Source organism: Bubalus kerabau, chromosome 1, assembly GCF_029407905.1.
Source record: "Bubalus kerabau isolate K-KA32 ecotype Philippines breed swamp buffalo chromosome 1, PCC_UOA_SB_1v2, whole genome shotgun sequence".
Classification (NCBI taxonomy): domain Eukaryota; kingdom Metazoa; phylum Chordata; class Mammalia; order Artiodactyla; family Bovidae; genus Bubalus; species Bubalus kerabau.
The window spans coordinates 116660634-116677756 of record NC_073624.1 but is presented as its reverse complement, the minus strand read 5'-3'; the positions used below and the strand labels follow the sequence as shown (position 1 = coordinate 116677756).

General features: G+C 42.9%; 1 protein-coding gene and 1 pseudogene across 7 annotated transcripts in view; one reads left to right on the top strand and one right to left on the bottom strand.

Annotated features, from left to right (window-relative positions):
* The window catches only part of NAP1L1 (nucleosome assembly protein 1 like 1), a 35104-nt gene extending 20703 nt beyond the window's left edge, over positions 1-14401 (bottom strand). For 3 of the 7 annotated variants that reach the window (XM_055587386.1, XM_055587387.1, XM_055587388.1), the window contains exon 1: positions 168-204. In XM_055587386.1, the coding sequence (XP_055443361.1) occupies positions 168-184 (17 nt within the window). In that variant the 5' untranslated portion in view covers positions 185-204. Of the gene's footprint in view, positions 1-167; positions 205-12401; positions 12441-13840; positions 14027-14328 lie in introns of those variants that run through there. The other 4 variants (XM_055587391.1, XM_055587392.1, XM_055587393.1 and 1 more) reach the window with 4 other exon arrangements.
* Positions 1980-14190, top strand: LOC129653287 (putative elongation factor 1-alpha-like 3; annotated as a pseudogene).
* Positions 14402-17123: the final 2722 nt, after the last annotated feature.

The window sequence follows — 17123 nt, the reverse complement described above, 5'->3', positions numbered from 1 at the left end:
ATATTTTGTCTTGGATACACTGTACCCAACTTTTAAAACAGTAGGTACTAAGCATTAGTCATTACCATACATTTTCATAATACATAATTAGTACTGCTGTTAATTAAATCACACAGTACACAGTGAAGCCAAATCTCTGAAACAAGAACCAACTTTCTGTCACTTACTTGTCGATGTCTGCCATGTTGTACAAATGCCAAATATCTATGGAGAGAAATATCAATGTTAAAAAAAGAAAACATACAATGTATTTAAAACCAGTAAAAATAGCTGAAACCAAAGCTCTTTAAATCAATACCATGCTAAAGCTATTATACACACACACACACACACACACACACGTATATACACTCCCATTAAAAGTGTTTAAAAACAAACAGGGGCCGGGAGGTGGAACACTGACACTAGCCACTGAGGTCAATTCTTCAGAGGATGCTACTTACAACAGGAAAGTTACTACTTGGCATCAGACTCTATTGGGCACGGAGTTTTACAGCAGCGCTGTTGGCTAAAAGCATCTGAGGTGTGCTCGAATCACAGGCAAAGAGGGATACAAAGAGTCTTTATTCAAATTCCTTTAGCCATGAACGGTCAATTTTTGGGCTGCTTAGTACCTCCCAGTACTCTTGAGGAGTTTGATAACAACAACAACAACAACAACAACAACAACAACAAAAAATATATATATATATATGAAACCATCAAAGTCACGATAATGAATATACCCCTGCCTTGTTAGAATACCTCCCTCCTCTCCTTCCTGCCTCCCATCCCAAGCAAGTGTTGCCCTGCCTTCTGTCACTATAGCTTATATTTTCTGTAATTTTATAAAAATGGCATCATAGAGTATGTACTTTCCCCCTTGGTCTGGCTTCTTCCATCCAGAATGAGATTCATCTATGTTGTAGTACTTACCACATAGTTCATTACTTTTTATTGTAGAGTGGTATTCCATTGAAAACATACATTCTATTCTAAGTTTTCAGCTGCTGATGGACACTTGGGTTTTCTTTGGGGGGAGGGGGTATTACAAATAGAGCCGCTATAAGCATTTGCCTCTTTGTATGGACAAATGCACTTCCCTGGTGACTCAGACGGTAAAGCATCTGCCTACAATGCGGGAGACCCAGGGTTCAATCCCTCGGCCAGGAAGATCTCCTGGAGAAGGAAATGGCAACCCACACCAGTACTCTTCCTGAAAAGTCCCATGGACGGAGGAGCCCGGTGGACTGCAGTCCCTGGGGCTGCAAGAGTCCAACACATGGACAAAATGCTTTACTTCTCTCAAACCCGCTCGATTTTTTAAGTTATTAATTTTCATCAAATTCATGTTAAAAGCCAAAATCTGCCACATACTGCACTCATGGTCCCCTGGAGATCTTCCTTTTCCCCCTAAGTTTAATAATTCTGGTTACTAAATGTCAGCCCTTTAAACTATTCAATGGCAGCTATAAAGCTCTGGTCCAGATCCACCAAGTAAACATTCCCCATCCCTTCAAACGCACTTAATGTCACATCACTGAATACTACCATGCCTCCAGCTTACCCTGAGTATGTCAGCACACTTGTCCATAATGTTCTTGGTTATTAGGGCTTCCCTGGTGGCTCAGACGGTAACTAATCCGCCTGCAATGTGGGAGACCTGCGTTTGATCCCTGGGTCGGGAAGATCCCTGGAGGAGGCCATGGCAACCGACTCAAGTCTTCTTGCCTGGAGACTTCCACAGAGGAGCCTGGCGGGCTATCATCCACGGGGTCCGAGGAGTGGGACATGACTGAGCGACGAAGCAGTTAGGACTGGTCAGAGCATATCCTACACTCTTTCACACTATAGGATCAGGATTAACTTAGAGAAGACTGAAAAACAGCTGAGTGCCATGGGTAATGCAGATTTACTTTTTTAATAAGCTTAGTTTTTTCACAACAGGTTTGCCACCAGGGCACGCGTGTCGTAAAAACCACCACTAAACCTGAGCAAAAATGGGAAAGAAGACCCAAGTCAACACTGTTGTCACTGAACATGTAGATTCAGAGAAGTCTACCACTACAGGCCATCTGATCTACAAACACTGTGGGATTCACCCGGGAACCACTGCAAAGTCCAAAACGGAGGCTGCCAAGATGGGAAAGGGCTCTTTCAAGTACGCCTGGGTCTAGGACAAACTGAAAGCTGAACACAAGTGATTACCAATCACCAGTGATACCTCCCTGTGTCGATTTAAGACCAGCAAGTACTCTTGTGACCTAGCTGACGCCCTGGGACACACTGGTTGATCAGTCACTAAGTTGTGTCAGACTCTTTTGCAACGCCACGGACTACAGCCCTCTGGGCTCCTCTGTTCATGGGATTTCCCAAGCAAGAAGATTGGAATAGGTGGCCATTTCCTCCAGGGGACCTTTCCAACCCAGGAATCAAACCCACAGCTCCCCCACTGGCAAGCAGCTTGTCACTGAGCCACCAAGGAAGCCCCCAGGACACAGAGTTCATCAAAAACACAACTCCAGGCACATTCCGGCGCCTGTGCTGGCCAATCTGAAGCTGGTATTTCCAAGAAAGGGCAGACCCACGAGCAGGCCCTTCTGGCTTCCTCTCTGGGTGTGGAACCTTCGTTACACTGGAGGTAACGAAATGGACTGCACTGTGCCACCCTACAGCCAGAAAAGATAACTGCCAAGGAAGTCAGCACCTCCATTAAAAAAACTGGCTACAATCCCAACACAGAAGCATCTGTGCCAATTTCTGGTTGTCGTGGTGACAACACTGCTGGAATCAAGTGCTACCCTGTCTTTCAAGGGATGCCAAGTCACCCACAAAGATGGCAATGCCCACTGAACCACACTGCCTGAGGCTCCAGACTGCACCCTGCCACCAACCTGCCCAACTGATAAGCCCTTGGGTTTGCTCTTCCTGGATGGCTACAAAATTGGTAGTACTGGCACTGATACTGTCCCTGTGGGTCAAACAGAGCCTGGTGTTCTCAAACCTGGCAATGTGGTCACCTTGCTCCAGTCAAGGAAACAACTTAAGTCTTTTGAAATGCACCGTGATGCTTTGAGTAATGGCCCTCCTGGGGACAATGTGAGCTTCAAGAACATGGCTGTCAAAGATGTTCTTCGTGGCAATGTGGCTGGTGACAGCAAAAATGACCCGCCAACGGAAGCAGCTGGCTTCACAGCTCAGGTGACGATCTTGAACCATCCAGGCCCAAATCAGTGCTGGACTGTCACACAGCTCTAATGCAAGCGTGCTGAAATGAAGACCAAGTGTTCTGGGAAAAAGCTAGAAGGTGGCCCCGAGTTCTTGAAATCTGCTGATCTGATATGATTCCTGGCAAGGCCATGTGTGTTAAGAGTTTCTTGGCCTATCTATCTGCCTCATGGCTGTTTTGCCGTTCCTGACATGAGACAGGCAGTCGCTGGCGGTATTATCAAAGCAGTGGACAAGAGGAGGCACCTGGGACTGGCAAGGCCACCAAGTCTGCCCAGAGAGCCCAAGGCTGCATGAGTATTACCCCCAGTACGTGCCGCCCCAGTCTTTATCAGTGGTGTTTGTCTCAATTGGCCATTTAAGTTTTTACAGTAAAAGTCTGGTTAATGGTACCTGCATTGCAAAACCTTCAGAAGAGTGTTTTGTGAACCATTAGTTTTGTGTGTGGCAGTTTTAAGTTATTAGCTTTTTAAAATCAGTACTTTTTAATGGAAATGACCAAAAATCTGTCACAGAATTTGAGACCCATTAAAAAAGTTTAATGAGAAACAAAACAAAAAAAGGCTTAGACTCCCACGTTAAAATCAGTTTTTAATGTTTGAAAAATTAAAACCTTAATCTTTTAAAAAGCATTTTATTTATTAATTGGGCTGCACCAGGTCTCAGCCATGGCGTGCAGGGCTTCGCTGGCTGTGCGGCACGCGTGGACCCCCAGTTGTGGCCCAGGCCTCCAGAGCACAAGCTTCTGAGCTCTGTGGCACGTGGAGTCAGTTCCACAACCAGGGATCAAACCCACATCCCTTGTATTGCAAAGTGGATTCTAAACCACTGGACCACCAGGGAAGTCCCAAAACCTTAGTCTTTCACTCACAAAAAGTAACAAGATTTGATTCCTCATATCAATATGTTTAATATACTTTTCACTTTAAAAAACTGACTTTCTGATTTTAGCAGTCAAATGCTATCCTTTGGAGCATTATTACTAATCCAACATCCATCCTTTGGACAATTATAAAGGAAATAATTCTTCCTACTGTAACCTACTCTATTTTTAAATATTTTCTATTTACTGTAAATAATCTCTAACAGCACTATGTATTTCTCTAGCGATGCTGGTTAATGAAGTCAGCATTAACAAAACACTTAGCAAAAAATTACGAATATACTAATTCAAAAATAACGAAAATATTGAATCAAAGAAACACAAGTGGGCTTCAGCTCTATCAGATCAATAACGCAGGGAAAATTATGGTGAATATGCATTCTTAAATATGGCTACCATTTATAGAAACTATTTTCTGTCCTTTATTTATTTCTGGCTGTGCTGGGTCTTCCCTGCTGCACACAGGCTTTCTCTAGTTGTGATGAGTGGGGGCTATTCTCTTGTTTTGGCTCTTGCAGTCGTGGCGGGTGGGTTGAGTTGATCCAGGCCTGTGGAATCCTCCTGGACCAGGGAGCAAACCCATGTCCCCTGAATTGGCAGGCAGATTCTTAACCACTGCGTCACCAGGGAATTCCATAAACTGTTATCTTTCTGGAGAGCAATTTGGCTATGGGAATAACAAACACCTTAAACATGTCCATCTCCAGACTTGGTTATTCAATTTGTGAGAACCTACCCTGAAAAAAGAGAAGTAAAGGATCTAAGTGCCTGTACACGTGTCACGTTTGTCTAATAGGTTCTTCTAAAATCCAAGTCCTACATATTCTTTGACACTCCGCTCAAAGTTTTACTTCTTCAAGACAAAACAGACTGGCACTGACTCGTTCAGAGATGCCTTCTCCAATCTGTACATCTTGGCTAAGTAAGATTTCTTGGTTGTACACACTCTTATAAAGCCCCATTTCTTTCCATCATAAGCTATCTCCAGTTTGTAATTATAGATTATTGTGATTATTTGACTAAGGTCTGTCTTCCACCAGTGACCAGACCATAACATTCATGATTCCAGGGATTATATCTGCTTTTTCCAATCACTGCACTGTATCCTTCAGAATAATATACAAAGTTTATATATATAAATATATACAGACACATATACGGCAGCTACAATTACTTAGCAAAATTAAACTACTAGTGTGGAATGTGCATGCAATGGAATGCTTTGCAATTAATAACAACAACAACAACAGAAGAAGAAGAGAAAGCAAGACTTCCCTGGTGGCTCAGTGGCGAGGAGTCTACCCGCCAACTCAGGAGACAGGTCCGACCCCTGATCCGGGAAGATCCCACAAGCTGCAGCTACTGAACCCCGCACACCGTAGTGCCCCTGCTCTACAACCAAAGCCACGACACCGAGAAGCCCACACAAGAAAAGCCTGCACAGCAAGCAGAGGCCAGCAGAGCCAAAAATAAAATAATTTTTAAAAAAAAGAAAAAAAAAAGATGCAGATCTGAGTTGATATGGAAAGAGGAACAAAGCAGGAGTAAAATGCAACCTGAGTATATACGAATATCCATTCTCATACACATACTTTCTTATGAATAAGACATTTCTAGAAAAATACACCAGAAACCTAACAGCAGGTGTGTATGAGACAGAAAAGACTAGAAGTAAATGAGAGCTTACATTTCATACTGCATTATTAGGTTTTCCTATCCAGATACTATTTAGTAACAGTTTAGAATTTGCTCCCTTGAATATATAGTCTACTAAATCCAACAATTATCAAAAAGTATGAAACAAAAAGAAACACCCAAAATTTCTAAATTCAAAATTTTACAACATTCTAACATGTTCACGGAAGACTGGCTACACTGTTCCTCAGCGTCCACTTTGCTACCATTACATTCAGAATTCAAACTCTTATCATTTTGATGCATTATTACAGAGATTCAAGATAGAACAGGAGGGCAATTCATTTCCTCAGAGATGCCTTCTCCAATCTGCCCGTTCCGGCTAAAGTAATAGATTTCTTGGTCATATACACTTCTATTTTTTAAAGTATGCTTCTCTGATGGCTCAGTGGTAAAGAATCTGCCTGCAATGCAGGAGACATGAGTTCAGTCCCTGGGCTGGAGGATCTCCTGGAGATGGCAACCCACTCCAGAATTCTTGCCTGGAGAACCCCATGGCCAGAGAAGCCTGGCTGCAGCCTGCCACAGGGCCGCAAAGAGCCAGACACGACTGGGCGCGCACACAACAACGCCTAGTTTTGTAGTCAGACCATTTGGGTTAACACCAGCTTTGTGGGAATTTAGCTCAGGCAAACAACTTCTGGCCTTATTTCATCTTCAACACAGGAGAAAATGGTTCCTTCATTGGTTTCTCTTATTAAGAAGCAAATTCATGTAAAAGATCTGTTTGATATCTACTTAATACTCAACAAACAGAGTTTCTTTCAATCTGTCCATTTTGAACTATCCTTCGCAAAACAATTAGCTGGCATGATGGCTAAAATCAGATTCTTTCAGTTCTGATAAATGTACAGACTGACCAGTAAATGCACCCTGGTAATGTAAGATATTAACATTAGGGAAAATTGGGTAAAGGGCAAATGGGAACTGTAAGCTATCTCTACAACTTTCCCATAAATCTAAAATTACAAACAAATCTAAAAAAATAAAAATAATGGACCAATTCCCATACCCAGATTCAAAACTAACATGTCTGAGAGAGTAGATGCAAAAAAAAAAAAAATTCTAAATAAGAAACCCAGGTTCTGAGACAGGTGGTCTCAGGCAATCAGATCACATCAAAAAAACACAAGTTTAGTTTAATATCTACAGATTTTTTTTTTTAACTGCAAGTCAACAACTTTAAGTAAAATCAGTGAGATTTTTACTTATCAGACATGAATTTGCTTTCTAAGAGATCTGAAGACTTTCCATTCCTGGAAGTGACAAGCTAGATTATGCAGACCAACTCTACTAATGAAAATTAATTAAAAGTACAGAATCAAATATTTGTTTAAAAAAGTAAGATAATAAGAAATTACTAACCCCAAACTGCAGGCAAAACAGGAAGGAAAAGGATAAGTAAACTACTTCTGCCCAGAGGGCAACCTGCCAACCTCAGATGCGAACGGTCTGCGGAAACCAAAAGCCCTGGACTTACCAAAGTAGGGTATCTTTATAGCAACCTTCCCAAATTAAGCAGAAACCTCAAAGCGCTGTTCCCATAGATAATAAATGAGTTCTCCAGGACAAAACCCCAATCCACCTCATCAGCCTTGTGCCCCGAACTTCAAGCTGTGAGCTTAGAGCCATCAGCAGCACTCCCAGGCACCTGCATACCAGATGTAAGCGAGAGCACCACGCTAGACCTTACAAAGTTCATGAAGTCATCTGCAAGAACAGGGGCGACAGAGAGCAACAGATGTCAATCATACGGAAGACTTCAATACTGTCTAAAAGACCACACGCGCAGAAAAAACAACCATGCCTTTTAAGTTTGAAAATATGTGTCTGCAGCAGTATCTATAAGAAACTCATTTACTAAAGGTGAAAAGAGCAAACCTGGCAAAGAACAGAATTTCCAGAAATAAAAATAACAGAAATCAAACTAAATGGGCAGGTTTAACAGTAAACCAAACACAGCTGGAGAGAGAATTAAGCGGTTTGAAAGTGAGCTTAGAAGAAATCTTCCAAAGTATGGCAGAGACTAGAGAATAAAAAACATGGAAAAGACATTTTAGGATACAATGAAGTCTAACAAAGATTTAACTGATGTTCTAGGAGTAGAGGAGAGAATGGACAGAATATTTGAAGAAATAAACAGCCAAGTTATTTTCCAGAACTAATGGAAGACAAGTCCATAAATTCCAGTTAGCAAAATAAAAAACCCACACTTAAGATACTTGAGTGAAAATACAAGACGAGACAGAAGTCACCTCAAAAGGATTCAGAAAAAAGACTCAGATTAACATCAAACGCATAAAAGACTGACAGCCGTCTTCTCTTCAACAGACACCAAAAGACGACGGAATGGTCTGTGTGCTCAATGTGCTGAAAGTAACTAAGGATCTTAGACTATTACACCCAACCAAAATATCCTTTGACAAGGTAAAACAGGTACTTTCAGGCTAAAATATCTCCAGCACTCTCATTAATAAATTCTGTAAGTATATTCTTCAGGCATAAGTCAAGTGATCCCAAAGAGAAGGTCTAAAGACATAAGAAGAAATGAGAGGAAATAAGGATATTAGCATACTATCAAAATAAAGTATTTTAAAAGAAATATTACCACTGTGTAATGTGTCAAATTTAAACTACCATACTATTAAGTCAGCAGTGAGAATAAGTGGGGAGGAAATGGATTACTCTACTGTTCCAAAATAAACACGTTGTAATTTCTAGGGTGACCCCAAAAGTTCAGAAACAGATCACTCTTGTGATCCCATAGACTGGAGCCCACCAGGATCCTGTCCATGGGATTTTCCAGGCAAGAATACTGCAGTGGGTTCCCGACTCAGGGATCAAACCCAAAACTTCTGCACTACAGGCAGATTCTTTACCACTGAGCCACTGGGGAAGCTATACTTAATTTTACATCAATCTAAAAGAAAAACAGGTTGGACAAATAAAAAGCACACACACACAAATTAAAATTAAACCTTATCATAGTGATTACATAAATCAACTAAAGGCTCCCTTTTAGAACTATCAGATTAAAGAAAATTCAACTGCATCCAACTTATAAGAAACACATCTGTAACAAGAATACAAACAGCTTCAAGGTAAAATACAATCCTTAACCAAAAGCTGGTATCATTGTACTAACATCGGAAAAAAACAGATTAAAAGGAGAAACATTCCTAAGGATTAACATTTACAATAAAAAGTTCAACCCAGTACTCAGTGTTACAGATCTCAATGTAAAGACAGGGTTCATAACAAGACTAAAGGCAAATCTGAACCAGAAAACCTGAACATGAAGAAAATCTTCCAATGGAGAAAGAGGTAGAAGTGAGTGATTCAATCAGATCGTTAGCTGATTATTTTGTGGTTATGTAAAAGCTAGACGTCCAGAAATCAAATGATCTACCATTCCAGTATACTTGATTCTGTTCCTATTTCCAACGAGAAGGAAAGGAAAGTAACATTTACAGAGCTTACTCTGTAAGACTTACAGACTTTCCTCTTATTTGCAGATAAAACAGTAAGCAACTTGCTCAGCCACACAGAAATGAAAAAACTAGGAATTAAAACCTGACTTCCAATACCCATGCCGATTCCACTATTCCAAAAGCCAAACCCTATCACCTACTACACAGATTATATAACCTAGTTATATTCCTTTACAGAAAATAGCTGCTACAGTGAAATAGCCAGTCATTAAAAACTACACATTTGGGGTATTTTCTGGCAATCCAATGGTTAGAACACTACACTTTCACTGTGAGGGCTTGGGTTCCACCTCTGGTTGAGAAACTAAGATCCCACAAGCCTCGCAGCACAATAAAAAATTTAAAGTAAAGTTTTAAAGGATAACAAAAAGAAAACTACAAGTGTTAGCTGTTCAGCTGTGTCCAACTCTTTGTGACCCCATGGGCTGTAGCATGCTTCTGTCCATGGAATTCTCCAGTCAAAAGTACTGGAATGGGTAGCCTTTCCCTTCTCCAGGGGATCTCCCCAACCCAGGGATCAAACCAAGGTTTCCTGCATTGCAGACCGATTCTTTACTGTCTGAGAGCCACCCGGGAAGCCCACAGTGGTAACTGATCCACCTGCCAATGCAGGAGACAGAAGAGACTTGGGTTCACTCCCTGGGTGGGGAAGATCCCTTGGAGGAGAAAATGGCAACCCACTTCAGTATTCCTGCTTGGAAAATTCTAGAGAGGAACCAAGCCCAATACTGAGTGCGCACGGACACACACGTTTTAAAGCAAAAAGGTTCAAGGGAACCAGTAAAACCCCCAAAAAAGAATTTCCCTTTACCTGAGACCTACCTCAAGCTGAATGCATTTTAAACAAACCTGTATTTTGGACACTGCTGTTCTACCAACAATTTCGGTGGGCCAGGGGCTCAGTACTTGATTCCAACACAACCTCGTAGTAGTAGTACATCTCGTTCTTTACGTAGCTAGAACATCTCATTCTTTATGCTCACTTTTTCACTTCAGAGGTACCAAGTCAATCCAGAACTGACTTTTATACGGGTCCCAAGCCAAATACACTCCTATTTGAGAACACTATCTTCTGTTCAAGTAATCACATTATCTATAGTACCATCTGACCAAACAGCAGAGAAACACACATGGACTGATAATCTGGTGAAAATTAACAAAACTACAAGGTATTCACAATATCAGACATATATTGGAAGAAATCTTCATGACTATAAGTGCTTTAACTGTCCTTTGAAGCCCAGTGGAACCCAAGAAAGAGTGCTTTTAAATTCTAAGCAGATATATACTATAAAGTGAAGTGCAAGTCGCTCAGTTGTGTCCAACTCTTTGCGACCCCACGGACTGTATAGGCCAGAACACTGGAGTGGGTAGCCTTTCCCTTCTCCAGGGGATCTTCCCAATCCAGGGATCGAACCCAGGTCTCCCACATTGCAGCCAGATTCTTCAGCAGCTGAGCCACAAAGGAAGCCCAAGAATATTGGAGCGGGTGGGTAGCCTATCCCTTTCTCTAGATCTTCCCGACCCAGGAATCGAACCCAGGTCTCCTGCATTGCAGGCGGATTCTTTACCAACTGAGCTGAGAGAAGCCCTATATACTGTATAGTACAACAATTAAGTCAAGGGAACTTCCTTTAAACCAATATAAAATCCTTATTATAAACTATCATTTCTCAGTTTTGTAACCTTGGATAATAAGTTCTTTAACTGCTCTGTACCTCAGTTTCCTCATTTAAATGTTGATACTACTTATCTCTAGGAGCACTGAGTTATATATATGTAGAATAATTTTAAAACATTGCCTGAATAATCATTCAAGAAATCCTATTGTTTTATGTCTGTTGTATTCGTCTGTACCCTCTGTATCTGAGACAATATTTTCAAAGTAATTAATAAACTCTTCAAAATTACGACCCCCTTTTCCAATAAAAATCAAAATGTATAAAACTTCTGAACAAGTAAAAATATACCAAACTATGTAGCAGTAGAAAGCAGAGTTGGTAACCAGAACTAACTCTGGGTTGAGAGCACTTGGCAAGTCCAGCAATGTGGTCTACTGATCTGCAGTTAAAGTACTAAGTAACTTACATGGATGAGGGAAAACAGCAGTGCTCACGTTCTAATCCCTACTCTGCCCGACTTATTCAGATGCAATTAGTACGAAATGGGACTTAATACTGGCATAATTTTAACAAATTCCTTCATGTAAAGAGGTTATAGATACTCCTCTATCTCCCACTTTCCAGCTCTTTTTCTTCAGAACACTCATAACCACTCAACAATTTATATCAAATAACCAATTTGCCTGTTTGGCTCATGATATAAGATATATGTCCAAATAGGAGCTAAAATATTTACTCAAAAGAATCAACTAAGAACATAAGCAATTACAGATTGGATTAGACTTGAGGGTATGAACAGAATAGATCAGGATTCATTGCCTCTTTCATTAATATTTCAAATTATCAAGCAGAAAACGAAGAAAAGCAATGTTTAATTTTGACATCTTCATACCTTGAAGTCAAACAGATTCTACCTTTTTTAGCCACTTTTCCTACAAAAGGATATGTACTGAATACATTTGGTAGAGTTCAGAATCCGTCATCTCAAGGCAATATGGGCAAGTTGAGTAGGTAATAAAACAAGCAATAGCACTGTGGATTAAGTTAGTTCTGGTACACGTGTGGGTTTTGTTTTGTTTTTTTAATCGTTAGATGACAAAGACAATCGTGTCACATTTAGTATCAGCTTAATAATTTTCCCTGTCAATAGGTCCAATATCAAAAACAGGTACAACAGATAAAACTTATAAAAATTTTCAGACTGGTATGAAAGGACCAATCTTTTTAAAAAGTAAAAGGCCCATTTTAGATCTGGGCCACTAATCTGAACTCAGACAACTTCGGAATAAGCCTGAGACATCAGTCCCAGAAGGTCACTGTAAACCTCATTTACCTTCTGTCAGCTTTAAATAAGTTATTCTAAATATAAGGCTTTTCCTTTATCCAATCAAAGGTAAGGTGTATTACTTCCTGAGGAAAATAAGTATAGAAGTAGTTATTAAAGCTAACAACAAAACAGGACCTAAAACACTAATTTGAAAAAGTATTTTTGATGCCACCTACTTTCAAAAATGGCAAATTTCGTTTTCCAGCTCAGCTCTCCTGAAATCAGATAAGCAGTGTAAGTTGTGAGCTTTTAAAATGCAGTCCTTACAGAACCCACAATCAAACAGAATAAAATTGGGGCTCTTTGAGGACATCACGTGCCCGGCTCTTTCTTCCTCCAAAATCCCAGCCCTCCCCGACAGGCCTTCATTCCCCGCCTCCTTTCCCGGCCTCTTTTTTTTTTTTTGAGGGCAAAGCATGAAGCACAGATGAGGCAGCAGGTTACAACCCTGGCTCAGTACGTTTACTTGTGCGTCTCATTTCACCCCATAACGCCTCCACCATAACGTTAAACACCACACAGCTAGTTAAGTATCTTACAGTGGGAACGTGAATAAAGGAGCTAGTAAGAAAGCAACAGACGCCCTCGACGAATTAAAAAGACACTGCAGGCCAAATCATTTAGTTCCACTGTTCAGGAGTCGACTAATTACGACCAATGCTTCCCAAATAAAAAAAAAGCCCTGATCAAGATACCCATCCTAATTCTAATTTGTACTTGAGAGGACACAGAAGAATCTCTTGTTAACAACAGCTAACGTAAGTGCTTTACACGCGATAATTCTTAAAAATCCTAGCAGTGAAGGCCCCGCTCCTTCATCCATCAACTAACATTCACGCTTTCTTGCGGTACCTAAAAAGATTAAGATGAAAGAAAAGCAGGGAAGAGTTGCAAACCCAAGAGCTGGACTGATTGGCTTCCTGCTCACCCTCGCATCCCACCACCTCCTCAACTTTTAGTGGAGGGCTACCAGAAGGGGGTCTGCACCCGCGCCTGGGCCCCGGCCACGTGCAGCGGGAAGCCGCGGGGGGTTCCCCTCCCGGCCGGGTCGCCACCTCCCGGGGGCGGGCAGCCCGGAGCCTCGCCGCCTCCTCGCCCCTCCCCGCCCCGGGGCCTGGTCCCCGCGCAGCCCCTCCCTCCCGTCGGAATTCGCAGCCTCGGCTCCTTCCCTCCCCCCGCGGCCTCCCCTCCAGGGAGTGGGCGTCGCGGCGACGGTGGGCTGCAGACCCCGACTCGGCCTGCGCCCCGGGCGCCTCCCGGCTCCCAGCGGCTCGGCCGCCTCCCCGCTCCCGGCCCCAGGGCTTCGCCGGGGCCGCGCCCTCGCGGGCGCGGAAAGGCCAACGGGGCTCAGAGGGCCCCGGGGCGGACCCTCCCGGGCCGCGCCGACGCTCCCCCGCCCCACGCGCCTCCCGGTCGGCTCTCCCGGGAAGCATCGGCCGAGCCGCGGGCCCTCTCCGCCGGCGGGGTCGCGGCGCCAACAGCGCCTTGGGCTCCGGCCTCCGCGGACGGCCTCGGAGGCCCCGCTCGCCGTCCCCAGCCCCCTCACCCCTCCGCTCACGCGGGCCGCCCGGGGCCTCCACGTCCCTCCCTTCTCCGTCGGGTCCCAGCCCGTTACCGGTGGCGAGCGCGGGGAGCCGAGCGGCCCGAGCTGCGCAGGCAGTGACTCAGGGCGGCGGCGGGAGGAGCAGGAGGCGGCGCCGCGAGCAGATGGCGCTAAAAAAGACCCGAGAGCCCGCCGCTCGCGCTCATATACAATCAGCGTCAGCACGCAGGGCTGGCTCCGCCACCCGCCCCCCGGCCTCCCCGTCTCCTAGCGACGCGACTGGGAGGCGGGGCCAGGACCGGTCGCCTAGCAACGGAACCTTTTTCCTTTCCCCCGGCGACCTCCAAACTCGCAGCGCCAGACTTGGGTTCCCGCCTCCACCCCCTACGACGCCTCCAGCCATCTCTTTTCTACGCTCTTAGCAAGAAAAGAACTCTTCGCCCCTTCCGTTCCGGGGTACGGCCCTGACCCCAGCCTCGCTCACGGCCCACCTCGGCCCCCGCCTCCCCCAACTTCCCACCCCGGCCTGGTACCGGGAAGGATGAGGGCGGGAGGCCAACCTCCGGGTCCTGCCTTGCCGCATCCGGACAGCTAGCGCTCCTTAGTTCCCTACCGTGTCAGGGCCTAATTCCTACAAACTCTAGGATCCCGGATAACCGTTTCCTCTCCCCGCCCATTTTTCACCGTAAGAACAACAGTTCTTTCCTCCTAACCGCCTCGGCGGCGTCTTTTGCTGGTTTTGCTTTTCCTAACTCAGTGGGTCACCGTGGCTTCCGGGGATGCTCTTCATTCCAACTTCTCCATCCTTTTACCTGACTTGCGATCCCTCATTTCTGCTTTCGTATGTTTGATGGATGAAAATGGCATGTTCGTGTATGGTCTGGACGCTTTATAATGAGAACAGTGTTGTTTCCTCATTTTGAAAAAGTAAATCCAACCTCATGGCTATTTTCAATTGAAGCTGGATTGACTAATACTAACTCTTAAGACAGCGGTTCTTGAAGTGTGGTCGGAGGGTTCCAGTACTCTTTCAAGGGGGAAGTCAAAAGTATTTCCATAATAATTCTAAAATGTTATTTGCTTTGACACTCATTCTGTCATAATTACACAGTGGAATTTTCCAGAGGCTACATGACATGTGATATGGAAACACTGAAAACAGAAGCAAATATTAAAATCCCAGTCATCTGCTGTTCAACCAGACATTAAAGAGATTTGCAAAAACATAAAACCACTCTGCTCAATTTTTTTTATTTTGGAAAGTAGTTACTTTTCATATAAAAGATTGTTCTCTGTTAACATTTAATCGGTTTATTGTTTAAAATGAAATAATAACTACTCATTTCTTAATTTCAAATACGATGTAGTTATCTTCAATGCACATAAAACATCTTTGGACTCCTAAATTTTTAAGACTATAAAGAGGTCCTTGAGATTAAAAACTTTAACAACTCTTCTCTGTTGTAGTCCTTGAAACTTCAAACTACTTAGAGTCGTCTATTGTAACTAACCCAATTCCACTTTAGAGGATACAGGTTTTTTCCTCAGCGCTCCCAACCTCACTGAAACTAGTTGTCTTTCCCACTCTATGCTACAGATGCCTCAGTTTATCCATTCATTTTGGTTCTTCACATGTGATTCTTTTGATTTCTCAACCATTTGTCTTCATTGACATTCTACTCGACAATGATGTAAAACTCACAAGGATTATAGTAACATCAGTAATGACTCCTCAAGAAGAATTTCCAATATACAAGATAGGTAGACCAGTGCCCAGGATGTCAGTACCCTTGGCACTGACTTCTCTGGCAGCCTCAAGAGCAATGCAGTCTGAAGTGAAATTCGTTCAGTCATGTCCGACTCTGCGATTCCGTGAGTCCTGGAGTGGGTAGTGATTCCCTTCTCCAGGGGATCTTCCCAACCCAGGGATCGAACCCAGGTATCCCACATTGCAGGCAGATTCTTTACTGTCTGAGCCACGAGGGAAGCCCCAATGCAGTCTAATCAAAGATAAATAACTTGTACCTCCTTTCCATAACCTTTTGTGGTTTGACCATCTGAGACCAAATTGAAATTAGCCTTCATGATGGCTTCCATCCCACTCTTGGGAACCCCACCAATTTCAGCCACTGATCTAAGGCTCCTAATTTCTGACACTTCCTAATTCCTGACAACTCCCACCCCCTATTCAAAGGATTATCATCACCAGTTTATATTCTCTCTTTTCCCTTTTCTCCAGCTCCTTCCTCCAGTTTCCTCCTCCCTTTTCTTTCCCTTATCCTAGCCAATCTAAGAAATGAAACGCTAAAAAAAAAAAGAAAAGAAAAGAAATGAAATGCTAATAGATTGCTAATGTGATCCTTTGAACCACAGTTTGTAAATCTAAACCTCTACCATTTAAGCCCATAGAAGGGCAATCATTTAGGCAGTCATTCAGCAAATGTTTGTCAGGAACAACTTGAGACACTGGAAATACAGCATTGAACAAGAAAGACATGATTCTTAATTTTATTGAACTTGTGTTCTGGTGAGATGGGGCAAGTGATAGACAAGCAATGAAATAATTTTACGTATTAGTAAGTGAAAGAGCTGTGGAGAAAATAAAAAGACATAAAGGGGTAGGAGGTGACTGATTTGAGCATCAGTTCAGTTCAGTCTCTCAGTCCTATCCGACTCTTTGCGATCTGATAAACCACTGAGCTTTTCACGTGGCTTCGACCCCCTTAGGCCCCGGAATCACACAATGTAGTTAACTCATGTAATTTATTTACAATAAATGGTGGCTCTGGTCACTGATTTTGGATCATGAAAAACTTTTTATTAGAGTTTCTTTTTTCTTCATTCCCCGTTATTTTCATCTGATGGATGCTTACAGCATTGTAGCCCAGTGGGTTGGAAGTGTGGCTTTGAAGTCACATAGCCCATTTTATCCCTATTTTATTGTGAAATGTTAAACAGCATGTAAGTTGCTTGACCTGGCACCTGATGGATAGTAAATATTCCATAAAAGTTAAACATTATAAACTTCTTACTGAGGTTTTGTTTTATTTAAAGGTTGAACGAACGAATCCTGAAGTCTAATCATATTTGACTCCATTTTTTTTGGTAAATATTTGATCAAAGCTATCTTGTCACAAATTTGAAAACATATTTTCCTGAGCTGAAATAATCCACACTAGAAAAGTACTATATTCCACATTTCTAAATATTGGATATAGATACTGTAGAGCTCAACCAGACAAATCAGTGACAGAGATGCTATCTTAAACGTGCTTGTGTCTGGAACTGTCCCTAAGTCATAGGACAGTACACAGGTTTGAAAGACAGGCTTAGCTTCATCCTAACACTGTGACTT